General features: G+C 40.4%; 1 protein-coding gene across 4 annotated transcripts in view; it reads right to left on the minus strand.

Moving 5' to 3' along the window:
* Positions 1-7,340: 7,340 nt before the first annotated feature.
* slc23a2.S (solute carrier family 23 (ascorbic acid transporter), member 2 S homeolog) overlaps positions 7,341-27,541 on the minus strand; it is a 68,696-nt gene continuing 48,495 nt past the window's right edge. For all 4 annotated transcript variants that reach the window (XM_018255162.2, XM_041588153.1, XM_041588152.1 and 1 more), the window contains exons 5-16: positions 26,713-26,870; positions 25,972-26,060; positions 23,590-23,657; positions 21,686-21,867; positions 16,225-16,345; positions 15,201-15,357; positions 12,343-12,490; positions 11,894-11,999; positions 9,945-10,074; positions 8,838-8,975; positions 8,619-8,714; positions 7,341-8,531 (exon numbers count right to left, since the gene is read on the minus strand). In XM_018255162.2, coding sequence (XP_018110651.1) covers positions 8,308-8,531; positions 8,619-8,714; positions 8,838-8,975; positions 9,945-10,074; positions 11,894-11,999; positions 12,343-12,490; positions 15,201-15,357; positions 16,225-16,345; positions 21,686-21,867; positions 23,590-23,657; positions 25,972-26,060; positions 26,713-26,870 — 1,617 coding nt within the window. In that variant the 3' untranslated portion in view covers positions 7,341-8,307. The remainder of the gene's footprint in view (positions 8,532-8,618; positions 8,715-8,837; positions 8,976-9,944; positions 10,075-11,893; positions 12,000-12,342; positions 12,491-15,200; positions 15,358-16,224; positions 16,346-21,685; positions 21,868-23,589; positions 23,658-25,971; positions 26,061-26,712; positions 26,871-27,541) is intronic.

The raw sequence follows: 27,541 nt of genomic DNA on the forward strand, positions 1-27,541 counted from the left end.
AGGCTACCGATTTATTGCTATTGCTACTTTTTAATACTCCTCTTTCTATTCAGGTCCTCTCCTATTCCAGTCTCTTATTGAAACCAGTGCATGGTTGCTAGGGTAAGCTGGACCTTAGCAACTAGATTGCAGAACCTGCAAACTGGAGAGCTGCTGAATAAAAAGCTAAATAACTCAAAAACTACAAATAATAAAAAATGAAAACCAATTGCAAATGGTCTCAGAATATCACTATCTACATCATACTAACAGTTAACTCAAAGGTGAACAACGCCTTTAAACCAAAACAGCCTGACACCTCCCTTGCCTGTGCTGCATAGATCTGTTACTGGCAGCTCTTTTATACCTTTTTAAAGGTTAACTGAAGCAACAGCAATAAAAGGAAAAAATTGGCACAGTTTCATTTTCATGTCTCCCCCCAGACCTCTCACTTAAAATGATATTAGGGTCAATGAATGAGGGGGACCCCCTCCTTTTTCCTAGACCTCTTCCTGTGTCACTTACACCTCATTTTAATGTTTAATAGTTTGGCATTTGATAACGTGCCCCCATGTCTTCCTGGGCTCCTACCAATAGAGATCCAGCCCTACACTCCCCATGTCTTGCCCTGTGACTCCCTTTAGTAAATATCATTTGGATTCATTCTTTAATGATGCTGGGAACCAATCAGGAACCTCATTCTTTCCCCCTATTGTTTTAGCATTTCATGCACCAACACAAATGACATTTATTTCAAACCTGCCCGATGGATGAAACGACCAATATCCATGGCACAAGGACGTCTGTTCTGATTGTTTGTCGGGTAAACATGCCAAAACTTGCTAGAGACCTTTTGTCACGTATGAAGTTCCAGATCCATACTAATGGGATGCAGTGGGTGTTTTGATTTGTGCTACAAGTAGTAGCCCTGTGTGTCTTTGCAGTAATAAAGATGAACAATAAAACACAGATCAGAGGCCTCCATCTGTGCCTCTAAAGATGCCACCCCAGTAGCTCCATCTACTGATTCCCAGTATATGCTCTGGGCTGTTGTCACTCACCTGAGCTCAGGGATCCACTTATAATATGCTGGATCTGTAGAATGCAAGTCACTATAACAGGCTGATTACTCATGAATTCAAATTCACGACACAAAAAGTGCAACTGGTATCAGAATTTAAAGGGGGAGCGGTTGTGAAAATTAAAAAATAAGCTTTTGCATACTGAAATAAGAAGTTTTCTAAATACAATCAATTAAAAATGTTGTACCATTTATGAAATAATCAAGTTTAACTTCACTATCCCTCTCTCAGCATCTGTTTCTCTTCATTCTGTCTTCATTCAGCAATTGGGTGAACGATCCAATATATCTTATAGGGGGGCTTCTCAAATAACTGATTCCAGTACAAACAAAATAACTGCCTTTTGCACAAATCCTGCATGTAGAGAGACATAGGGGCAAATTCACTAAAGGACGAATCGCCTAACGCTAGCGTTAATTCACTAGCGTAGCGCATTTTCATTAATTTGCCAATCCACTAACGGACGCTGGCGTAAATTCGCTAGTGATACTTCGCACCCTTACGCCTGGTGATTTTGCGCAACGGACGTAACTACGCAAATTCACTGACGGCGCATTTTTCTGAACGCTACCTTTTACGCCAGACTTCCTTAGCCACCTCAGACCAGGCGAAGTACAATAGAGTAGCTAGGGATTGCTTCAAAAAAAGTAAAACAATTTTCTAAGTCCCAAAAACTTTGGCGTTTTTTCTTTTTTTTATGGGTGATAGGCTGAAAAAGATGGAAATTTTTTTTGGGGCTACCCTCTTTCCCCCCCTACATTTCCTAACTCATGGCACCTTAACTATACAGTGGGCTCATGTGTAGGGCAAAATAATAATTCTATTTGCTGTTTTGAAGGTTTCCCAGGCTTGTGTAGTGCTGCTACATATACCTCCATTGTAACTTCAATTTTGTGCCGTATGCAAATTAAGCATCACTAGAGTAACTTCGCTTTGATTGGCGAATTAACGCTAGCGCAACTTCGCAACCTTACGCTTCCCCTGAGCGCAACTTCGGATTTAAGTGAATTTGCGTAGCGCTGGCGAAAATACGCCTGGCCAAGTGCGGCAAAGCGGACGCTGGCGCAACTACGAATCTTACTGAATTTGCCCCATAATGTCTGGTGATTTTAATAGAATGAGCTCTAATACAGCTTCTCGGCAAATGGAGCCTCCCTATAAGATATATTGGATCGCTCATCTGACACCCAACTCCTGAATGAAGACAGAATGAAGAGAAACAGATGCTGAGAGAGATAGTGAAGATAAACTTGATTATTTCAGAAACACTGCAGAATGTTTAATTGATTATATTAAGAAAACTTCTTATTTCAGTATGCGGAAGCTTATATTAAATTTTTCGCGATAGTTCCCCTTTAATAATCAGCCCTGCAGCATCAGCTTCTTTGACAGATGAACCTCATTTTCTGCTTGATGATTGCGACAACCCCTAAGCTTAGCTTCTAAGCAGCTGCCCAGAGCACACAGAGCATGTGCAAAGTCACTGACACTCCTAACAAGATCCAAAATGGGTAAGCACTTGTGCACATCTTTGTAGGCCCGGGATCATTACTGTTATAGGGCTTCTGAACCTTCAATATATAAAATATAGGCTTTAGTTCTCCTTTAAGCATGGGTGAAGGCTTAGGGATGCTAGAATTTAATTGCCAGTAATAAGAAAAGATTCCATAGACAGTCAGTTGGCTTGGGGGGGGGGGGCTGTTTGAGCTTCTGTGTAATGCTTGTTTTGAATCCCAGTGTAAGCCTAAGTGCCACCTCTGAGCTCCTCACGGGCGGTCTCTCTCTCGCTTTCACTCTGCACAAAATAAATAAATAAATCTGGTATATTTAGTACCAATATTTACTTCTCAATCCAAAAACAGCCCAGGCATATTCTGCAGGTGTATCAATTTTATTATATTTAACAGCTTTAAAAATACAGAATAAAATAGGTTTTATCTTCTACTATTATTCACATCTGGTCCAATATTACATCTCTCTTTTTTTTTAAATATATTTAAACGATGAATGAAAGCTGTCAGGAAAAAAAAAAACACAAATTAAAAAAAAATTGTAACAAATTACATCTCAGATAAAAACGACAACAGCAAAAAAAACCCATAATAAACGTTGTATTTAACAAGCAAAAAATTGTCCAGCCATTAACCCCTGAACTCCAGGAAGGCTATAAAATCGCAAGATTTTCCTTCCCGCAGTCGGGTACAAAAAAAGCAGCTTCGTTATATAAAGACTACGTAAAGCGTCCGTTTGCGAGATACATCGGTCGAGCACAAGGAAACATTTTGACTGTTTTGTGTCAGTTGTGATCACTTCAAACTCTGACAATAGGAGGAAGAAAGGGAGAGGAATGTTATGAAATGGTTAAAAAAAAGCTTCGATTTGTAAAGGTTTATTCAGTCATCTCCTGATTTTGGCAATGAATGAATCATTTGATGCTCTGTACTGTGACATCATCAACTCCCCCATGACATCATTGCATAAACAGTGACATAAAAACAGATGCTGTGCTGTAACATTTGATCTCTGATACTTCCATACAGATGGGGGCAGTGCTTTAGCATTATGGGATGTGGGAATAGAGTCACTACATATGTGCAGCTTATCATATTAATACTGAGTATGCCGACCCTTCTCCTGTACACAACATGGCTCTTGCAGAGTCTGAGGAAGGAATCTAATACATGCACCAATGAATTTAGCTGTCACTTCAAGTCTATGGCACAGGCGGGCATAAAAATGACAGTTGCTCTCAGCTGTGAATGAGGATCTCGGGGCTGCGCTCATGATGCTTTCCACTCTGGTGAATTGGAAGTGATTCATGGCATCAATATTAAAATGCCCATGGTCCTTACTGGAAATGACTAAAGAAACTGCCATTTGTGCTGAGTGCCATTTACAAGTCATAAACGAGTAGTAACTGGTTCAGTTGATGGCAGGAATTGCTGCTCTCCCGTGGCTGGGACACAGAATATCATTTGATGTAGGCTGCACTCTTGGTTGTGGCCTCGTACACACAATCCTGCTTAAAAAGGGGAACTATCGTGAAAATGAAAATTGAATATAAGCTTCAGCACACTGAAATATATATCTATATACAAACAATGAAATATTCTGAACTGTTTCTGAAATAATCAAGTTCATCTTCACTGTCCCTCTCTCAGCATCTGCTTCTCTTCATTCTGTCTTCCTGCAGAAGTTGGGTGTCGGATATTCATTGACAGTTAGATCCAATATATCTTATAGGGGGCTCCTTTTGCCTAGAAGATGTATTAGAGCTCACTCATCACCAGACATCATGTCTCTCTACATGCAGAATTTGTGCAAAAGGCCGTTATTTTGTTAGATTTTGTTTGTACTGGAATCAGTTATTTAAGTGAGCTCTAATACATGAGTATAAATGCTTGCGACTTCCTAATCACACACACACCAGTCACTGTTCTATGGGCTACTGCTCCCTAAGACAGAATAAAAGATGTGCGTCTCACCAGCAGCCAATCACAGGCAAGTCCTGAATGTAAAGAATGATGCTCAAGGTGGCATTTTATCTGCTGGCACCCCCTAGATTGCTGCCTATAGTCTGTGGCACGGCTTTAGCTACAATGTCAATAATCTGGGCCCAACTGATGTTGCTCAAGAACTGTGGCCAGCTGAAGCCAAAGGATAGTGTATCTGGCCAGTAATGGCTGTAGCACTGGAGCAGAGTACAAATGCTTTCCACTGAGGGTATGTCAGGGTTACTACACTCTATACACAACTATAGATATATATATATATATATGTATATTTTGTACATGTACACATACACAGTAGAATTATAGTCACACATGACACTGTCATGAGAATATCAAGTTTCTCTCCACCCCTAATGGGGATGTGAAATGTTTTTTTATTTATTATTTACTTTTATGAAAATACGGAGATATGTGTAAACTAAAGCAAAAAAACTGACACTGGCACTTTTCTCCTTTCCCTCAAACTCAGTCAGAGATCCTGATCCATATTGCCAAGCTGCTCCTCTCAACTGGAACTGCACTTCCAACATGAACTACTCATCCAACCTAGCTGCAATTCCCATGATCCTCAGCTGCTGAACACCACCGTTTCAGTACAAGTCCTGGGAAATGTATTGGCTACCTGCTGCAATGGAACAGAATGCAAATGCACACCATACATTAGGCCTGATAAAACTGTCCAGCCTCCATCTGTCAGTGAGCACTGGGAGTTACACTTCAACAACAATTAAAGTCTGCAGGTTAGGCAACTGCTTGGAACAGTTGTTTCACAAAGTCCCTTCCCAGAGACTATTATCCCATTGCTACTATAGACACCATCTCTCCCTACTATATCTGCTATCCCACAGTCACACTCCCTTCCCAGAGACTATTATCCACTGTTACTATAGGCACCATCTCTCCCTACTATACCTGCTATCCCACAGTCCCTTCCCAGAGACTATTATCCCACTGTTACTATAGGCACCATCTCTCCCTACTATACCTGCTATCCCACAGCCACACTCCCTTCCCAGAGACTATTATCCACTGTTACTATAGACCCCATCTCTCCCTACTATACCTGCTATCCCACAGTCACACTCCCTTCCCAGAGACTATTATCCCACTGTTACTATAGACCCCATCTCTCCCTACTATACCTGCTATCCCACAGTCACACTCCCTTCCCAGAGACTATTATCCCACTGTTACTATAGGCACCATCTCTCCCTACTATACCTGCTATCCCACAGCCACACTCCCTTCCCAGAGACTATTATCCCACTGTTACTATAGGCACCATCTCTCCCTACTATACCTGCTATCCCACAGTCACACTCCCTTCCCAGAGACTATTATTCCACTGCTACTATAGACACCATCTCTCCCTACTATACCTGCTATCCCACAGTCACACTCCCTTCCCAGAGACTATTATTCCACTGCTACTATAGACAATTGTGGATGGTCATACCTATACATGTGGATACAGATATCTCCTAATTGGGTCATTCAGTTAAGCTGGCCATAGATGCAAAGATCCGATCATACAAATCATCGTACGATCAGACTTTCCCATCTCCCGACCCGCCACTAACCATTCAGATCAAAGTCTTACCAGTCAGATCAAATAAAGTAGTAAAAGAACAGATCAGCAATGTTCTACGCCTGACAGAAATCGTACGATATCTATGTCCAACCAAAGCTAGTGACAGTCTCCCACTGAAAATCGTCCGATCGGCAATACACGCAGAGATATTATCGGCAGCCGACAGAAATTTTCTAACCTGTCTGATCGAACAAACGACCGATCTCCGCCGGACGAAAAATTTCGGGACTATCCACACACGTTCCGAAAATCGTACGAATCCTCGATTCGTACGATCAGATCTTTGCGTCTATGGCCAGCTTTAGAGGCTACTAATAGATGTATCCATGCGCCTTGTGTCAAAGTTCCCAATTGAGTAGACAAAGCAGTCCACAATAAAAATAGCTTAAATGAAGGGAATTTTGGTCTGTTAGTATTCAATTAATTTCATTCCCATTGAGCAAGTTTAGGTTTTGGTATTTGTTAGTATCCAGAGTGTGCAAGCCCCAGGCAAGCTAATATACACATACGAATGAAGTCAAGAGCCTGCATTATCCTGAATAAGCTAATATAAAGCAGGATAGAAATGTCACAACTGGGGGGACTACTGCCTGCTGAGGATTCTGGGAAGTACATACAGCTGCAATGTCACTGGCTGAAATATTTTATTGTGAATATAATTACTCTTAGAATTCTGAAATGAATATTTAACTGGCTGAGATGGGAATAGTCTGGTATCTTTACCTCATAGCAATGCCCTTACAGTTTATTATAATAAAGGGGAGGCGCAGCTTATTGTTCTGCAGAACAGAAAGTGATGAATGCAATGACATTTTCTTTACTTATCAAATGTGATCCTATATACAATTCCAAATATTGCTGTACTTGCAGCATGGTTTTATACAGGGACAACTGGTATTATAACTATACTTTCCCACTGATTTGGCAATGCCAACAAAGAAACTACGTTGAGTCAATTTGGTTCCCCCTTATCTGATGCAGAGATATGGAACAAATATGTGTGTGTGTGTGTGTGTGTGTGTGTGTGTGTGTGCAAATGGGAATCCAATAAAGCTAAAGCTGCAGTGCCTTCCAGCTCTGTGTCTGGGTTGATTCCTCCCAAGACAAAGCACCAGCCTGACCTGTGGGATTCTGCTGAGCAATAAGTAAGCGGCCTTACATACCCTTCTACAAACACTTCAAATAATGAGGTCTTGGATTCTGAAGAAATAAATTCAAATGAAAAAGAATCAGAAAGTGTTTATCTGAAAAAAAAGCAACTGGTTTTCATTGGACGTGGTTTCATATTAGAGCACATTTTTTATTTTCAGAATGCTGGGAAAATGGCAGGCGAGGGGGGCCATGGAAGGGTAATCAATAAATACTTATAAATAAAAATCCACCCTTGTCTCTATTCCTCTTTCTGGTTACTAGGATCTTTAACCTATCAACCAGTAGGTAATTCCAGTTCTCGGTTGGAAGGAAGTTGTTCCTGAACACCACAAAAAAAAATGAGGACTAACTTTTCTCAGATTATCACTTCCTGTTTTGTTACCAACATTGCCCACTATGGTTTGCCCACACAGCATCATGGCATTCAAAACTACCACATGTCTTTCAGAAAAGGGGGAAATTGATTTACAGTTTCTATATAAATTCAGAGGGATAGAAGGAAGGTGCTGTTTCCACAAGAGCCCACATAATTGTGGGGAGGTGGGGCATAAATAATAGAAGACAGGACTGCAATAAGTTAACTATTCCCGAGCTGAGACAGAGGGCAACTGAGTACCCTTGGATGGGCATGAATACCCATTTAAACAGTCAGTCTTCAGATAAACCCTTAGACAATTTAGGAGCCCACCATTCTGAGCCAGAGAAGGAAGGTGGAAAAAAAATATACAGTGTTCAGCAGAATGGGACTGAAAAGGGTAAAGACAAGGACAATCAGTTAATTAATAAACTTACTGCATTAGCAGAACAACATATATATATATATATATATATAAAGAAGAAAGTGTTAATAAAGCCCATACTGCACCCTGGGTCTCTGCCCTGGAATTATATGTAAATATACAAAAAACACATCTGGTTCAAGGCTTGGTAAACCTGGTAAAATTTTGCAAAGACTGTACACTGCACAATGAGAGCAAACCGGGGGCCAGGGTTATACCGCTGGCTCAGGTTCCTCCTCAGCTCTATTACTGCATTTCCTCAGAGCCTTCCATTGGTAGCCGGCAAATGTGGGGCTAATGGGAAGGTAACTGAAACACTTGTATCTCCGCAGAAAGCTCATTCCAAATGGCAGGTCGTAAGACTCCAGTCCTTCAATGGCTGAGCCTTTGCCCACGCCCTTCTTCCACTTGCGGATTCCTCTTTCCTCAGGTGTGCCTGGGTAAGCAAAGGATTCAGCATAAGATCTCAAGCCTTTCACGTTAACAAAATGCACCTAAAACATATTTCTCCATTGCACCTTACCTGGAATAGTATTGTCCAAAATAAAAGCCGTACAACCTCCGACAAACATGGCTGTCGTCAAAAGTACATTTAGAATTTGATCAATCCCTACTATACCTGAAAGGCAAAAAGGAAGAATGGAGTATGTCAAACTCCTATACAGCTTCTGCCATTCCTTCTCCAATCATAAATCAGACGGGGGGGATTTACTGTTGGATTGTCTCTAGACTGTGCACTTACCTGTGACCAATGGATTCTGTTTTAGATAACTGGGAAGCATGAGCCCAAAGAAGATAGAGAATCCTAGGACAAAGAGGTTTCGGGATGAGTTGAGATCCACAAACTGGAGGTTGGAGAGCCCCACGGCAGTGATCATTCCTGAAACAGATGAAACTCATGAGCCTGGCAACTTATGCTTCACAATGTAATAATGGCAGCAGGTGAAAGGGAGTTGCATAAAACCTGGAATAGCTGGCCAACATCTTAGGCAAAACACTAAATTGTAAAAAGAACTTGTCTTACTCAGCGAACCAGAATCACTGGTGAGAAAGGCCCAGCAAATATATAGCATGCTCTGTATTAAAGGGATTCTGTCCTGATTTTTATGATGTATTTTTTTATTTTTAAATTACACTGTTTACAAATAATTCACTCTACAATATATCATTTTATTCCTGAACCAGCAAGTGTATTTTTTTTTACCGTAGTTGTAATATTGGTGGGTAGGTGCATCTCAAGTCATTTTGCCTGGTCATTTCAGAAAGAGCCAGCACTTTAGGATGGAACTGCTTCCTGGCAGGCTGTTGTTTCTCCTACTCAATGTAACTGAATCTGACACAGTGGGACCTGGATTTTACTATTGAGTGCTGTTCTTAGATCTACCGGGCAGCCGTTATCTTGTGTTAGGGAGCGGTTATCTGGTTACCTTCCCATTGTTCTGTTGTTAGGCTGCTGGGAGGGGGTGATATCACTCCAACTTGCAGTACAACAGTAAAGAGTGACTAAAGTTTATCAGAGCTCAAGTCACATGACTGGAGTCAGCTAGGAAACTGACACTATGTCTAGCCCCATGTCAAATTTCAAAAATAAATATAAAACCATCTGTTTTCAAAAACGGATTTCAGTGCAGAATTTTGCTAGAGCAGCACTATTAACTGATCCCATGACAGCATCCCTTTAAGATGGCCAAACTCTGGCTTATTAAAAGCTGCTGACTTAGGTGGTCACATTAGGGAAAGGTGGGCATATTAGGGAAAGGTTCACTCATCTGGTGACCCTTTAGTTGTATGTCCAGCTTTTGCAATGAAATAATGTGCATAGAGCAGGACTCCACCAGTTTCAGCTTACCAAAAAGGGTGCAGAACAGAGCCCCAAGAACAGGATCAGGGAGAGAAGCAAAGAGGGCGCTGAATTTTCCAATCATCCCCAACAGCAGCATGAAGGCAGCACCATACTGGATAACTCTCCGACTGGCAACCTGCAACATTACACAGCAAATAAGCAAGAACAGTAGTGGGAATGGAAAGGCAGACACCTAGCTCTATATACAATAATGTAACATGTTACAGAGTCACCGACCTTCACTCTAAAGTTAAAAATATTAGCTTGAATGGAAGTTGGCCAAGCACTCAGACTGTCCTTATCTACAAAAGGATCTGACACTTGCAGCAGTACTGCCAGACTGCAGCATGAAAGTGCAAGCAACACCGACTGCCTTTTGAGTACAGTTATGGGACCTTTACCCAGAATGCTTGGGACCTGTGGATAACAGATCTTTCCTCAATTTAGATCTTCCTACCTTAAGTCTACTAGAAGGTAAACATTAAATAAACCCAATAGGCTGGTTTTGCTTCTAATAAAGATTAATTATATCTTGGGATAAAGTAAAAGGTCTGGTTTTATTATTAGAGGAAAAAAAAAGGAAGTCATTTTTAAAAATTTGGATTATTTGGATGAAATGGAGTCTATGGGAGACAGCCATTCCCTATATTGGAGATTTACGGGTTTCCGGATAACTGATCCCTGTACTTCACTATCAGTACTGTGTTGTTCCATAACACTAATATACAAGATTTAGACGGCATCCATTAAGGATAGGGGACATGGCTTGTTTACTTTTCAGGTACAATATGTTCCGGACAGCAGGAGAACACTTATTCACTGTTGTAGAACTGGAGCTACAGCTCCTTCAGCTTTACTATGTGTTGTAATTAGTTGCTGGTTACAGGGATTACCATCTGACCCCTAAAGTTACTGTTTGGGGCTCTTTTTTGTGGCAACATTGCTAGATTTGCAAACTTTTCCAGGTATATAAAGAATCCCATTCACATTACCACAGATTAAGGATTTATTCCAACAACAACATCATCATTTATTTATATAGCGCCAAGTTACGCAGAGCTTTACATTAGAAAATAAACAGGCAACAAACAGTAAATAACAAACAAGGATTAACCAAATACAATAGGAGTTGTTTACAAACTAAAGGGTTAGGGTACAATTGAGACAAAAAAGATTATTGAAACAATTTTGTGATTTATAATACATTTATGACTGGTTAACAGATGCAAAGCATTACATTATTAGAGAGAAACAGATTATATATGAAACATTGGGCACTGTACTTAGTTGCACCTGCAATATCTGCTCTTTTCTGGTTGCAACCAAATCGACTGCCACTAGATGGCAATGAGAACTTACTTTCAGTTCAGTAATGGGATCCAGACTGATATGTGTCCAAGAACAAGAACATGTGACATGAAAAATACACTTTAAAGGAGATAGAATGGCTAAAATTAAGTTAGCTTTATCAGAAAGGTATATATAAATACACCAGAATATTGCTGCTCTGTCAAAAGAAACACAGCATTTCTGTCATTCTATTTGTACATATGGGCTTCTGTATCAGACTTCCTGTTTTTAGCATAAACCTCCTGAGCACGGGCTTGAGCATGCTCAGTTTGCTCCTCTCTCCCTCCCTGCTGTAATCTGAGCCCAGAGCTATGAGTGAGCAGGGAGAGACTCAGGAAGGAAGTGATGTCACACCAAGCTAATATGGCAGCTGATATCCTAAGACAAACAGAGAGAGCGTCTAGAGCTGTTTACTCAGGTATGGTTAAGCATTCTGCAGAATAAATATAGCGTTCTAGCTTGCACTATTGTGGCTATTTTAATAATAAAATATAGCAATAAACTGCTTCTGTAGCTTTCCTACATCTACAGTGCAAACTCTAGTTAGAACTGATCTGTGGTTGTACACTTGACGTTTTTTTCTTAATGTATGCATGGCTCCTTACCTTAGTGATGCCAAGCACACCAATATTGGGGCTGGATGAGGTGGATCCATTTCCAGTACCAAACACCCCATCAAGGACACAGGAAAGACCCTCAATAAAAATCCCTCTGTCAGAAAACATCAGAATTATCAGGTGTAGAACCACTTGCAATAATAATATGTCAATGTAATATAACTGCTGCCCCATACTAGTCTTTTAGCTGCTCGCCGTGATTACATACCCCATTAATACCGTGTAGCAATAATCAGTTCTACTACAGCCAAGTCTACCAATAAAAGAACATGCAAGGCATTGTGGGAATCTAGCAGGAATCTTTCATTCTTTAATAGTAGTCAGTACAAGCAGCACAGAGTATATAAAGGGACAGGCACATGTTAATGTACACAGCAAAGCTGATAAGATCCATCAACTTCTTCATGGTGGGCGGGTAATAGTTGAGGATATTTCACCTGTTGATGGCGTGGATTGGAGGAGGGGGAGCACAGGACAGGCGTGCGCAGGCGTAGTAATCCCCAATGGATTCTATAATACTTGCTACTACTGCACTCAGCATTCCAATAACACCGGCAGCGGACACCGTAGGGAGACCCCATTGAACTGCAGAGGGAAAGTCAAGCGGGAAGCATTAGAGAGATCAAATGTATAGGTATATAAAGGAGCAGTCCCATCTGAAACAACAGGAGCCCAGTTTATTTATTTATATATATATATATACAGTATTGTGGTATATTATTCTTGTGGTGCAGGGTTACCACCTGGAGATTTTTTTTCTAGGGCATCTAGTTTCCCTATAAAGGGTTTTATCTTTTTCTAGCTTTGGGCTTTGTCACTTACACCGATATTCTATTACAGAAGTTCATGAAGCAAACGAAAAAAGTTAAAAAGATACATTATATACATTACATTGGTATTGCCTAAGAATTTGGTTTAACTGGTCACTAAGGGGCAGATTTATTAAAGGAAAACTATACCCCCCAAAATGAACACTTAAGCAACAGTTCATATCATATTAAGTGGCATATTTAAGAATCTTACCAAACTGGAATATATATTTAAGTAAATATTGCCCTTTTACATCTCTTGCCTTGAGCCACCATTTCGTGATGGTCCTTGTGCTGTCTCAGAGATCACCTGACCAGAAATACTGCAACTCTAACTGTAACAGGAAGAAGTGTGGAAGCAAAAGACACAAGTCTGTCTGTTAATTGGCTCATGTGACCTAACATGTATGGTTTGTTGGTATGTTTGTGAGTACAGTGAATCCTACGATCCCAGGGGCCGGCCCTTATTTTTTAAAATGTCAATTTTCTATTTATGATTACCCAATGGGACATACTACTAGAAAAGTATATTATTATGAAAATGGTTTATTTACATGAAGCAGGATTTTACATATGAGCTGTTTTATGCAATATCTTTTTATAGAGACCTTCATTGTTTGGGGGGTATAGTTTTCCTTTAAGGGTCGAACTGAAAATTCAAATTAGAATTTTCTTTATGGTCAAAACTCTTAAATTTGCATTGTGAATTATCAGAACTTAAGTCGAATTTTAATTCAAATTCGAAATTGATCATATTTAGGGATGCACAGAATCCACTTTTTTGGATATGGCCGAACCCCTGAATCCTTCATGAAAGAATCGGCACGAAGTATGTGGCTAAAAATGTTTTTACTTCCATGTTTTGTGACGAAAAGTCACATGATTTTCAAGGATTCGGATTCGGTTCTGCCAGGCACAAGGACTCGGCCGAATCCAAATCCTGCTAAAAATGGCCGAATCCTGGCCGAATCCCGAACCAATTCCTGGATTTGGTGAATCCCTAATCATATTCTGACCCTCGAATTCAACTATTTGCCACTTAAAACCGCTGAGTTCATGTATAAGTCAATTTAGACATGTTAGTAACCTTCCTGATATTCGAGAAGAAGCTTGAATTGAGAGTTTAGTCACATTCGCGTCAGTAAAATTTGCTTAAATTTTTTTTATAAATAACCCCCAGTCGAATTTCGAGTATATTCAAATTTAATACAGTTTTAAAAAAACTCACATGAATTCGAAATTCGACCTTTAATAAATATGTCCCTGTGACACGCCAAGCAATCCTTTAAAGGAGAATTCAACCGGGTGTGAGAGGCAGAGCTCAATTTCGATTTTAAATATAATTGCACATAATGGCTAAGCAAATGCATGGTTTATCTGTCATGTATGGGACTGCTCCTTTAAAAAAAATAAAAATAAAAAAAAGAGACAATTTATGAAACAGACACACTGAGGAAAGGTGCAGTGTTACCTTGATTCCTACAGAGATTCTTTTCCTAGAATGGAGTGTCCTAGCAAAACACAAACAGCTCCCTGTGTACACTGCTCTAATGGAGGGAAAGGGCGGCGTGACAATCCTGCGCCACTTGGGGAGACATTAACACTGAAACGGGAAAGGTACAAGGTGATTTCCCAAGGCCCCAATCCTCTTCTCCAATATTGTACGTCATTAGCAGCAGGGCATGGAGCACGTCTCGCCGGCCCTCTAGCCTCGAAGGGTTAAGAAGATGTGCGTCAGAGCAGTGTACACAGAGGGCACAGCCTAAAAGATACAACATGGATGCCCTGCTACTGCCCAAGGCTACTGCGGATCAAAGCAAGGATGAAAAAGAATCCCTGAGGCATGGGCCCATAGTCATCAAAGGATGTTTCTCCAGTGTAATGCTTCAGGGGAATATGGAGGGGAACATCGCTGCAGTTACAGAGCTGCGATATATACTTGCCCGAATATACAAAGCTTTCTAACTTCTGTCTCACTTATTCACATTAGATTGCAAGCCCTTTGCTGTAGGGCCCTTGTCAATTCTACTGAACACTGATAATGAACCAGCTGGGTTAAGCAGTGTAGCAGTAATAATATGAACTGCAATATGTACAGCATAAGGGAAGAGCAAGGCGTTAAATTCTTCTTTTAACACAAAAATTAAGGGAGAAAAAAAGAACAGAAGGCTGTGTAACACCACAAGACATTTATAGGAGAGGCTGAAAGACTGCCTGACTTTAGACAGAAATATATATATACTTACATGGGTAGGAATATATATACTTACATGGGTAGGAATATATATACTTACATGGGTAGGAATATATATACTTACATGGGTAGGAATATATATACTTACATGGGTAGGAATATATATACTTACATGGGTAGGGATATATATACTTACATGGGTAGGGATATATATACTTACATGGGTAGCAATATATATACTTACATGGGTAGGGATATATATACTTACATGGGTAGGAATATATATACTTACATGGGTAGGGAACCTTAAACCATGGGGCCACCGCCAGGATCCCTTGCCTGGCATCAGTGCGGGCGTGGAAGCCATATTTGCTGCTATCTGGAGGGAAAACGTCTGTCACAGTAAAGATGAAGCAGAGGAGCCAGGACACAAGTATTGCCGTAATAATCTGTAAACGAGAGAAAAATTATAGTTCGTAAATTTAAACTATACATGTACCCCTTAAAGGGGAACTATTGCGAAAATTACAATTTAATTCATTGTCAGAAATCCATTGACAGTTAGATCCAATATATCTTATAGAGGGGCTCCTTTTGCCAAGAAGATGTATAGGAAATCATCTAAGCACTGCGTATCTTGACAGCGCTATATAAATAAATGATGATGATGATGATGATCACCAGACATCATGTCTCTCTACATGCAGGATTTGTGCAGTTATTTTGTTAAGTTTTGTTTTTACTGGAATCAGTTATTTGAGTGAGCTCTAATACATCTGTTCGGAAAGGAAGCCCCCCTATAAGATATATTGGATCTAACCAGGCCCGGACTGGCAATCTGTGGGTTCTGGCAAATGCCAGAAGGGCTGCTATAAGGTGCCATAGAAAGTAAGAATTTAGTGGGCTGGTGGGGGCTGTTTGGGCCTCTGTGCTCCTGAAATGCCAGGGCCTATTTTAATTCTCAGACCGGACCTGGATCTAACTGTCAATGAATATCTGACACCCATTTGCTACAGAAAGAAGAGAAACAGATGCTGGGAGAGGAATAGTGAAGATACACTTGATCATTTCAGAAACAGTACAGAATATGTAATTGAGTGTATTTACAAAGTTTCTTATTTCAGTATGGGGAAGCTTATATTAAATTTCCATTTTTGCGATAGTTCCCCTTTTATATGCTTCTCTGGGCTACACTGTGCCGTTATGAATTAACTGAAGCAATTAAGAAAATGAATACAATAATCAGAACATGTGCCTTTTATAAATACCCCTATCAGCTGCACATACAAGTAGGAGCAGGTTATGTTGCTACTCACGGGGAACATTTTGAACAGCTGCAGCTTGTACGCGGTCCATCCTTTTTTGGATTTGTAGATGGGCAGCGGCAGTTTGACGTTCCTTGCATACTGGGAGAAGAGCAGGACCAGGAAAATGGTGCTGAGGGAAAGGAAACAACAGGAGAGGTTAATGGCAGCGTGAAGAGGCTGAAGCCCCAATATTTAGGCAATGTCACTTGAAAAAAACACTGGCACCTTTGCTCAGCTGTATTCTTCTATTTCAAAGAAAGGCTGAAGTTAATGGAGGAGTAGTTCAGCTTTAAATTAACTTTACATACATTAACTTTGCAATTGGTCTTTGTTATTATTTTTCATAGCTTCTATGTTCAGCAGCTCCCCAGTCTGGAATTTCAGCAGCTATGTTTGCTGAGGTCCCATTTAACCCTAGCTACCAGGCAGTGCTTGGAATGACTTGGAAGCAGGCCCGGACTGGCAATCTGTGGGTTCTGGCAAATGCCAGAGGGGCTACTGCAAGGTCCCATAGACAGTCACAAATAGTGGGCTGGTGGAGGACAATTTGGGCCTCTGTGTGCTTGGAATGCCAGGGCCTATTTTGACTGCCAGTCCAGACCTGCTGGGAAGTAACAGTAAAACTGTAGCCTTACAAAACAGAGATATTTATTGCTGGGGTCAGTCACTCCCTGACAAACAGATTGCATTTTACAATGGGAAAAAAGGCAGTAGAGGAAGTAAAAATAATTTAGAAACTAAAAAAAAAGGAATATAGGAATCATGTGAATATATAATAAACTATGTTTTTATTTTATTTTTTATAATTCTTTATTTTTTATGATTTTTTTTTAACACATAACAAAAGGGGTGGGGGGGGGGAATGACCTATGTTACAGTACAGATCTGCTGTTAGTTTTATGGTGCATGAGTCCAGGCAGTGCGCTGAGCAAGTATTCAGGAATGAAAGAACCAGAGGATATTACTCAAAGGGTCGCCCACCCTCTCTGATGTTGCTAAATACTACCCACTGGAAATCTATAAAAACTTGCTACTGTTTTCCCCCAAAAAGTTTGGCACATTTTGTTTCAGTGTAACATTTCTCGGTTGAGTCAGCAGATGATTTGAACTGTTTATCAGACTCCCCAGTGTCTGCTTGCTTCCCTTTTTGTTGGATTTTAATGGAAGTGAAAAACTCTTTCCGTTGCACATAAAAACTGTTTATTTGACACCATAAAAAATAACTAAACCCTAAGAATGAATATGGCTAAAAATGCCAGATTTTATATAGTAAACTTATTGCACCAGCCTAAAGTTTCAGCTTGTCAATAGCAGCAATGATCCAGGACTTCAAACTTGTCACAGGGGGGTCACCATCTTGGAAAGTGTCTGTGACACTCACATGCTCAGTGGGCTCTGAGCAGCTGTTGAGAAGCTAAGCTTAGGGGTCGTCACTAATTATCCAGCAGAAAATGAGGTTGGCCTGTAATATAAACTGATGCGACAGGGCTGATTATTAAATTCTGATGCTAATTGCACTGGTTTCTGTGCTGCCATGTAGTAATTATCTGTATTAATTACTAATCAGCCTTATATTGTGACATTTCTATTCTATGTGTACTGTATATTGTGAGTGGGTCCCTAAGCTCAGTAAGTGACAGCAGCAAAGTGCATGTGCAGTGAATCATCAGAAAAGAAGATGGAGAGCTACTGGGGCATCTTTGGAGACACAGATCTTTACTGCTAAAGGGCCATGATTGCCTTGGGCTGGTACAGAAGCCCAAAACATAATGTACAATATTTCTAGCTACTTCCCTCTCTCAGCATCTGTTTCTTTTCATTCTGTCTTCATGCTAGAGTCCTGCAGCCCTGCGTGTAGAAGTGCCGGGGGCGGGTATAGACGTGGGTCGCAGGTTCTGCGGGTTTGCGGGTTGTAGGTTCTGCGGGTAGTGCCGCAGGTCTTCTCAACAGCGATTTTTACTCTTTTTCTCCCGATCACGCCTACTTCCGATGTCACTTCCAGTTTAGAATGACAGCACTTCCTGATTCTTGATGGTCAGCGGGTCGCGGGTCCTGGTTGCGGATAAGGTACTTGCGGGTTGGGTAGCGGGTCCAAGCGGGTAAGAATGCGGGTCCGGGTTGCAGGTTCCAAAAAATTGACCCGCGCAGGACTCTACTTAATGCAGCAGTTCGGTGTCAGATAATCACTGATTGTTAAATCGAATATATCTTATATGGGGGGCTCCTTTCCTAAAAGATGAATTAGATCTCCCTCTAATAACTGATTCCAGTACAAACAAAATCTAACAAAATAATTGCCTTTTGCACAAATTCTGCATGTAGAGAGACAGGATGTCTGGTGATTTAAATAGAATGAGCTCTCATACATCTTCTAGGCAAAAGGAATCCCCCTTATAAGATATATTGGATCTAACTGTCACTGAATATCCGACACCCAACTCTTGAATGAAGACAGAATGAAGAGAAACAGATGCTGAGAGAGGGATAGTGAAGTTAAACTTGATTATTTCAGAAACGGTACAGAATATTTAATTGATTATATTAAGAAAACTTCTTATTTCAGTGTGCTGAAGCTTATATCACATTTTAATTTTCACAATGGTACCCCTTTAAGAAAAAGCCCTCTCAGATTGAAGGGGAAAAAAAGGAAATACATTCATTAACTACAATTGACAGACATTATCCTTAAATATTACTACTGCTTATGCTAACGAAGTGCTGCCTTTCTTCATTGTGGAATATCTGAGGCTTTCTTTCTCATGAACTTATTTTAACCCTTTAAGCATCGGAGGATCATGGAAGCAGACATGTATACAAGTGGTTTAGGGATGCCGAGGCGTCTACTGCCTATTTGTTCTCCTCCCACTAATATATGGATACAGTGAATAGAGATTTCATTTGTAAACTGAGACAGTCTATGAGTTTGCTCATTTACAGCGTATGTTACACACTTGCCTTTGTTATCTGGTGCAGTTAATCCCCAGCAGGAGTCTTTCCTTCCCTCTGACCTTGAAGGAGGATGATATGGAGATCTATTTGTCTGACTAACCTTGAATGTAGGAACCTCATCATGCCTGGAACTGTGATAAAGGTCCCGAGTCGTTGTGTTTACAAATTTATGACTATGAACCGATTGATCTGCTTGACTTATCATCCATTATCTACTGCATGATAAATGTGTAAGGATACAGACACCCAAAGCCCACACGGCTGATTATAATGACATATTGTGAAGTGCTTTACTGAGGTTATCAGTTCCTGTTCCTATCACACACGTGGAGTGGGAAAGAAACTGGAGTGTCTGAAGAAATCCACACAGACACATAGAGAACATACACTTCAGCCCTGGCTGGAAAGAAATGCATAAGGCAGTAGTTATAAACACCCCACCACCATGCATACTTCCCACTTACATTTTGGGCCCATTTATAATTGCATTATGATCAGTTAGCTGAACTAGGTACATCCTCCCATAGCAAAGTTATTGTGGAAGGGAGCCATGTGTAACGGTAGAAGGTGTAGTACAAGCCCTCAAATTTGGTCAGGCAGTAGGACATGTTTTAACCATATTTCCCAACTGTCTGGGCCTGCATATCACTGATCAGTTTTGAGGAGCTGTATGAGGAGCTGCAGCCCCCTTCACTCCCTGCAGATTAGGGATGCACTGAATCCAGGATGCAGTTCGGCTTTTTCAGCTGGAATCGGCCGAATCCTTGTGCCTAAATTAATTTGCATATGTAAATTAGGGGCAGGAAGGGAACTCATGTGACTTTTCGCCAGAAAACAAGGAAGTAAAAAAATGTTTCACCACTATTTCCTTTTTCCGCCTCAAATTTGCATATGCAAAATAGGAATCGCGTTTGATTCGGTATTCGGCCAAATCTTTGACAAAGGATTCGGCAGAATTCCAAATAGTGGATTCGGTTCATCCCTACTGCAGATATGAAACTTCAGACCAGTGATACCCAACCAGTGGTTCGTGAACAACATGTTGCTCCCAGTGGTCCCAAAGCAGGTATTTTTGAATTCATGGCTTGGAGGCATGTTTTGGTGGCATAAAAACCAGGTGTACTGCCAAACAGAGCCTCCTGTGGGCTTCCAGTCCACATAGGGACTACCAAATAGCCAATTACAGCCCTTATTTGGCATCCCCAGGAACTTTTGTCATGCTTATGTTGCTTCCCAACTCCTTTTACACCCAAATGTTGCTCACAGGTAAAAAAAAGGTTGAGGACCCCTACTTTAGACCAGCAGCAACTGGCCAGCCTGGTGTATGGCCAACCATACTATTATCAGCCCTTAGAATGATCAGTTAGTTATTAAAGCAATCTAAGACCCCTCCAAGCTAAATACACCCTAATGAGGGGAACCACTCAGGAAGAATTGTAATTTAGTCTCTAGCACAATGTTAAGGAGGCCATACATGGGCAGATTTAAGCTGCCGATTCAGGTTCTTTAGACTGATTCAGCAGCTTATCTGCCTGTGTATGGGGCCTTCCGACAGGTCTCCCTGATCAATATCTGGCCAAAAATCAACCAGATCATCGATTGGGCACGCTTGATTTTTCTTTCAGATCAAGGACCGCATTGGCTCATTGATGTGGACTTCAATCTGACTTTTCATATCCCCTTCATTATAGGGCCAAACAATAACATTACCAGGATAACGCCCACCCAAGAGCGGCATGTCATGGGAAAGATTCGCTCTTCTGGCAACTTCGCCAAATGAGCAGCTCGTACAGTGTACGGCCACCTTAAGGCTACTCTCTGCCTTTGTAAACTGGAATTTCCCATCTGCTTTAAATATGCAATCCTATTTACTTACTGTTCCTTTTTTATTCGTGTAAATTCTAGGAAGTTGGATTCCATGTAACACATGGGAAAGGACTGAGCAATTAGAGGCCCTGAAAGCCCAGGCTAACCTATCTTAAAAGGGGTTGTTCAACTTTGAGTTATCTTTAAATATGATGCAGAGATTGATATTCTGAGACAATTTGCAACTGGTTTACATTGTTTATATTATTTGTGTTTTTTAGGTTATTTAGCTTTTTACTCAACGGTTCTCCAGGTTGCAATTTCAGCAATCTGGTTGCTAGGGTCTAAATTACCATTGCAATCATGCACTGGTTTAAATAAGAGACTAGAATATGAATGGGAGATGGACTGAGATGGAAAGATGAGTAATGAAAAGTAGCAATAATGATAGATGTATAACTTTACAGAGCATTTGTTTTTAAGATGGGATCAGCAACCTTCATTTGAAAGCCAGAAAGAGTCAGAAGAAAAAGGTAAATGATTTAAAAAAAAATATAAAAAAAAAAGCAATAATGAAGACCAATTGAAAAGTTGGCCATTCAATAACATACTACAAATTAACTTAAAGGAGAACTACCCCCTTTGAGATACAAAGCAAATTGTATATCAGTCCAGTATCCCAACTAATTCAATAAATAGGGGTGCTTGAACTTACAGCATTGCAATGCCCCAGTGTTTTCCTGCTCTCTCCCCGGCAGCCTGAAATCCAGATAGACCAATGAGGGACACAGTAGGAGTGATGGTTAGTGGCCCAATATATCTTAGTAATGCTCCAGGGAGCCCAAGAAAGCCAATTACAACTTCAATCAGTGAAGACATAATGATCGCTCCTTGGATCTGTAATGGAAACATAAGAAATTACATTAGTGCCATTAAAGGAGAACCAAACCCTCCATGGTGATAAGTCCCCACTGCCCCCCTCCCTGCCATCCCCCCTGCACACCTCTTACCTCTGCATTCTGTCCCCTCTAAAAATAGCGACCGCACATGCAGAGTGAGCGCAGTGGAGCTCATGGGCGCCATCTTCTTCTCTTTAGTAATCTTCGTGTCTTCTTCCTCCCCTTCGGCAATTTCTGTCTCGCAAACCGGAAAAATTTCTCCAACTGTGCATGCACCAATACAGCGCTCACTTCACAAAGATTACCAAAGAGAAGAAGATGGAGCCCGTGAGCTTTTCTCCACTAACTGCATGTGTGGTGGCTAGAGTCCTGCGCGGAACCACTTTCTATGACCCTGACCCGACCCCACAGCCCGCATATTTACCCACTTTGATCCGCTACCCGACCCGGACCCGCAACTCCCTTATCCGCAACCCGACCTGCAACCCGCTGACCACCAACAAACAGGAAGCGACGGAGCTGCAAGTGGAAGTGATGTCATCAAAAGTGGGCGGGGACAGAAACAAGTTTTGTAAAACTTTAAAAGGAGTAAAATAGACAATATTACATAAGATAAGAAATTTAGATGAGATGCTACCCAACCCGCGGGTATACCCGCACCTGAAAATCCTCCCCTTATTCCGCAGGGTGCACGCTATTTTTTTGCAGGTAACCCACTGGTACCCGACCTGATGCAGGACTCTAGCGGTCGCTATTTCTAGAGGGGACAGAATTCAGGGGGGCTGTGCATGGGGGAGGCAGGGAGGGGGGGCAGTGGGGAGTTATCACCTTGGGGGGTTTAGTTTTAAGGCTAAAAGGCTAAAAGGAACCAAATTAATTTGCACAGAAAAATAATGAATTCTGGTCAGCTTATGGTGACTCAGTGTGACATCAGAAGTTTCTGGATAACGGGTTTCCGGATAATGGATCCCATACCTGTATTTTTTTTTCATCATTTTTGTATGATAAATCTCAAAAATCAAATTAGAATTTTTTTTTAAAAAAAAAAACTCAAATCGAATTTGAACAATTCCTTAGTTTTGGCCACAACAAAACCTTGAAAATCTCCCAACATCGGCCAGTGTTAGTGCTCAAACGTCAGATACAGGTAGAATTCTATTGTTTCTACCTGTATATCTGACGATTCAGCTCTACACGCATGTATTGAAACCAACGATCTTTCTTGGGAAGATCTTTTCCAAGGAAGATCGTAATTGTTATGTCTATAGCCACCTTTAATGTGGCAAGATTGTTCCTGGTCGTTTAAATCCCATCACTTAAAGAGATACTGACACCAGGCATGAACCTTTTTTACATCTTTTATAACATTAGCTTTGAATGCTATTTATTATTTTGCCATAAAAGTATTTGCTTGATGCTTTTCCAATGCCTTTCTTACTCCATTGCTCCTCTATGAGGGGGCTGCCATATTTGCGCTTCAGTATTCCGTTGGCATTAGAAACTCTAACTGACAAGTTAAGATGGGACAGTCAGGTTGGCAAAACAGTCACTTCAACTAACAATTACTTATAAAAGCAGAACTATCAGCGAAAAACGATCTATAGGTAACTTGTAATGTAGAGTCATATTTTGAAAAGATATTTTTTAGTGTCAATATCACTTTAATGTGGCTGTAGGAAGGTTTATGAAAGGATAGCTGTTAACCTGTTAGTAACTGTACCTCACGTATCCTTGGATACCAGATTTGTTCCGTATGGAGCAGCTCCGTTCCATTGCTGATGGATATATCTGAAAAATACACAGCGTAAAGGAGATCTTACCTGCCCACTGTTTGAAAGCAAACATGACTGCGGGTTACAAGACCCAGGGCAAACTGTTCTTACATTAGCAAGGGTAACAATACCAAGGAAATGTGAGCTGCTGATATAGACATTTTAACATAAATCTTTGGCATGAGTGCAAACTGTAAATCTGGTGTCGTTTACATATTCTATTACAACAATGTAAGTTTACACATACAACATTAAAGGACAAGGAAAGTCTAAAATAGAATAAGGCTAGAAATGCTGTATTTTGTTTACTAAACATAAGCATGAACTTACTGCACCACAAGCCTAATCAAACAAATGATTTATGCTTTCAAATTTGGCTACAGGGGGTCACCATCTTGTAACCTTGTTATAAATCTTTGCAAGACTAAGACTGTGCACATGCTCAGTGTGGTCTGGGCTGCTTAGGGATCGTCATAAACAAAACTGCTTGAGTTCTGCATGGCTGGTAAGCAAGGCGGGGGTTCCCCCTGCTGTTCATAAGTATGATTGTTTCCCTGCTCAGCAGTTAGGGATCATCTGACAATTCCTATCCACAGCAGTAAATGAAGGGAGAATTTTACTGCATACAGTCAGGTTTCTTATAAAAACGGTACACATTTTTTAATTAAAGTATATTGGAGATAGGTTTCTTTTTCATTAAAGAAAGTAATAATGGGATTTTATTTTTTTGCTTTTCCTTGTCCTTTAAACTGCTGCTGCCCGTGTGCCTAAGCCATATACAGTAGAAGCAAATAAGAGCATGGAATAGGAAAGAACAGTGTATTTATATTGTGCAGCCTCTTGTTTCCCCCAGGAAAAACTTATTTTTATCACTGCTGCTGCCCTCTGTATCCATAGCAACAGCTTTTAACTTTGCAGGTCCAACAATGTCTGTGTTATTATGGTTTCCCTCTTTTTCATATAAAATGTCTTATTTTACTTCTTAATAGGGTCCATTAAAGAGATCAGAAAATAAACTTTTTTTAATATCGATCATAACATTATTATTGAATGCTATTTATAATTTTGCCATAAAAGTATCTGCCTGATGCTTTTTCATTACCATTTTTACCCCCATATTTCAGTATGAGGGGGCTGCCATATTTGTTCAGCAGGAGTCGGTTAGCATTAGAAACTAACTGACAGATCAGGTTAACAAAACCGTCAGGTTTAGGAACTTCAAGTAACAATTACTTACAAAAGCAGAACTATCAGCAAAAAATGATCAACATGACCTATAGGCAACTTTTCATGTAGATTAATATTTAAAAAAATAAAATTTTTAGTGTCAGTATCACTTTAAAAAACAGGGTGTCACTGTCTCTTCTTTTAAAAAGGGGATTGCCACTTTTGTCATTTGAGTTTCCACATTTAATTTCACTGAAAAGTTTTACAAGAGAACTGCTTTTTTTAAGATTTCAGGAGCATCTATTTTTAGGCTTTCATAATAAATCCATTAAAGGAAAACTATACCCCCAAAATGAACGCTTAAACAGCAGAAAGTTTATCAAATTAAGTGGCATATTAAAGAGTCATATATATATATATATATATATATATATATATATATATATATATATATATATATATATATATATATATATATATATATATATATATATGTATATATATATATATGTGTATGGAATATATATTTAGGTAAATATTGTCCTTTTACATATTTTCCCTTGACCCACCATTTTGTGATGGTCTGTGTGCTGCCTCAGAGATCACCTGACCAGAAAAACTGCAGCTCTAACTGTAACAGGAAGAAGTGTGGAAGCAAAAGGCAGAACTCGTCTGTTAATTGGCTCATGTGACCTAACAAGTATAGTTTGTTTGTGTGCACTGTGAATCGTAGGATCCCAGGGGGCGGCCCTTGTTTTTTAAAATGATTTACCCAATGGCACATACTACTAAAAAAGTATATTATTATGAAAATGGTTTATTTACATGAAGCAGGGTTTTACATATGAGCTGTTTTATGCAATATATTTTTTAGAGACCTACATTGTTTGGGGGGTATAGATTTCCTTTAAATGCAGATATTGTTTCTAACACAGTAGGTGTACTGGGTTTCCTCGGATCATGTGCTTAATCCCAGAATGCTCCAGGGCTGAGGTTATGTGCGTTCTTCCCACACCAGACAGGTTGTACAAAGGATTACAAGTACAGATACCAACAAGAGGAATAATGCTAGGTGCACCATGCATACACACTCACACACAGCATGCACGATCGCAACCAAAGACATAATGAAGATGGGAAATCTTTCGTGACTGAAATTTTACCTGTAGCATTACATTTCCACTTCTCAAGGGATAGAATGGCACGAGCTGGGGCTAGGAAGGCAAATGCACTTGCCTGGAACAATGGTAACCTGAAATAGCAAGAGAGCAAGGTCAGAGGATGCAATAATGACAAGCAAGGTGAGAATTAGAAATATCTGTCTCTGAATATGGCAGACTTTTAGGGCAGAGACACACGGTCAGATTCGGGGAGATTAGTCGCCCAGCAACAAATCTCCTCTTCTTCAGGGCGACTAATCTCCCCGAACTGCGTTCCCGCTGGCTAGAATGTAAATCGTTGGCGGGATGGCACTTGGATCGATTCGTTTCCCGAAGTCGTCTGAAGTTAGTCGCTCCGAAGAAGAGGAGATTTGTCGCCGTGCGACTAATCTCCCTGAATCTGACCATGTGTCTCTGCCCTTACAGGCAAAGTGGGATAATCCTAGCGAGACTTGTTGGGAGAGGACTGCATCAACACACACAGAATCGCTCCTCACCCGACAGGGTTTTCAAAACACCCAAATAGATATCTGGACAATTTTCAGGCATAGTTTAGTCATAAAGGCAGCTGAGAGGGCACAAACACAGATTAATAAACTGCTGATTTGCAGAAACATTGACTGAAGGAATGTTAATTAGCACACAAAAGACTCGACAACAGCAGAAGATCCTGCACCAATGGCCGTGGCTGCTCTAATCACACTGACAGAATCCGATTAGCTACAAATACAAACTGTTTCTCACCTGCAGCCAAAAGTTGTCTGGAACAAAGTAGTGATTCCTACACAGAAAAAAATGGTCCCAATGAGTTGGCTGGTGGCCCATTGGTCAAATCCTACACACATGGCTTCCGCCAGCAGGAACGGGACAGCTACTGTCCCACTGAAGCATGTCAGGTAGTGCTGTGGGAGAAAATCACATAGTAGGTAATAGTAAACAGACAATGCATTTCCTAACTCTAAGGGGGTTATTTATCAAAATCCAAATGTAAAAAAAAAAAAAAAAAAAAAAAGAGAACTAGAATCCACGATTTTACCTTACTTATTATTAAAAAAAGCTACATTTAATCGGATTGGGGAAAAACTCGATAAAAAAAATCAAACAAAAACCCAAATTGTACGATTTTTTTTCTCAGTTCTCCCCTGAATAATACAATTTTTTCAGGCTTTTTCCTGAAATGTCCATTTTTCATATTTTTGCCCGAAAAGCCTGAAATAGTCGGATTTTCGGGCTAATTCATTAGCCGACCACAGAAACTTCCAAATAGGATAGGGACCTCCCCCATTGACTTGTATACAACCTCGGCAAGTCTAAGATGCTGGATTTTTGGATTCAGACTTGTTGCAGCAACGGGCTTTGATAAATAAAATATGCATTAAAAAATGCTTAGGAACCCTAACAATAGTGTTTCCTTTTAAGGCGATTTGGCCCGCTGGAATTTCTGGCAGCACTAACAAGGAACAATATTGAATATTTATCAATAGTTAACATTGATGGGGAAAAAAAGACAACTGACCAGCAAGCTACTCTCCATAGTTACATAGTAAAGTTGGGTTGAAAAAATACCAAAATC

Source organism: Xenopus laevis, chromosome 3S (assembly GCF_017654675.1).
Source record: "Xenopus laevis strain J_2021 chromosome 3S, Xenopus_laevis_v10.1, whole genome shotgun sequence".
Taxonomy (NCBI): Eukaryota; Metazoa; Chordata; class Amphibia; order Anura; family Pipidae; genus Xenopus; species Xenopus laevis.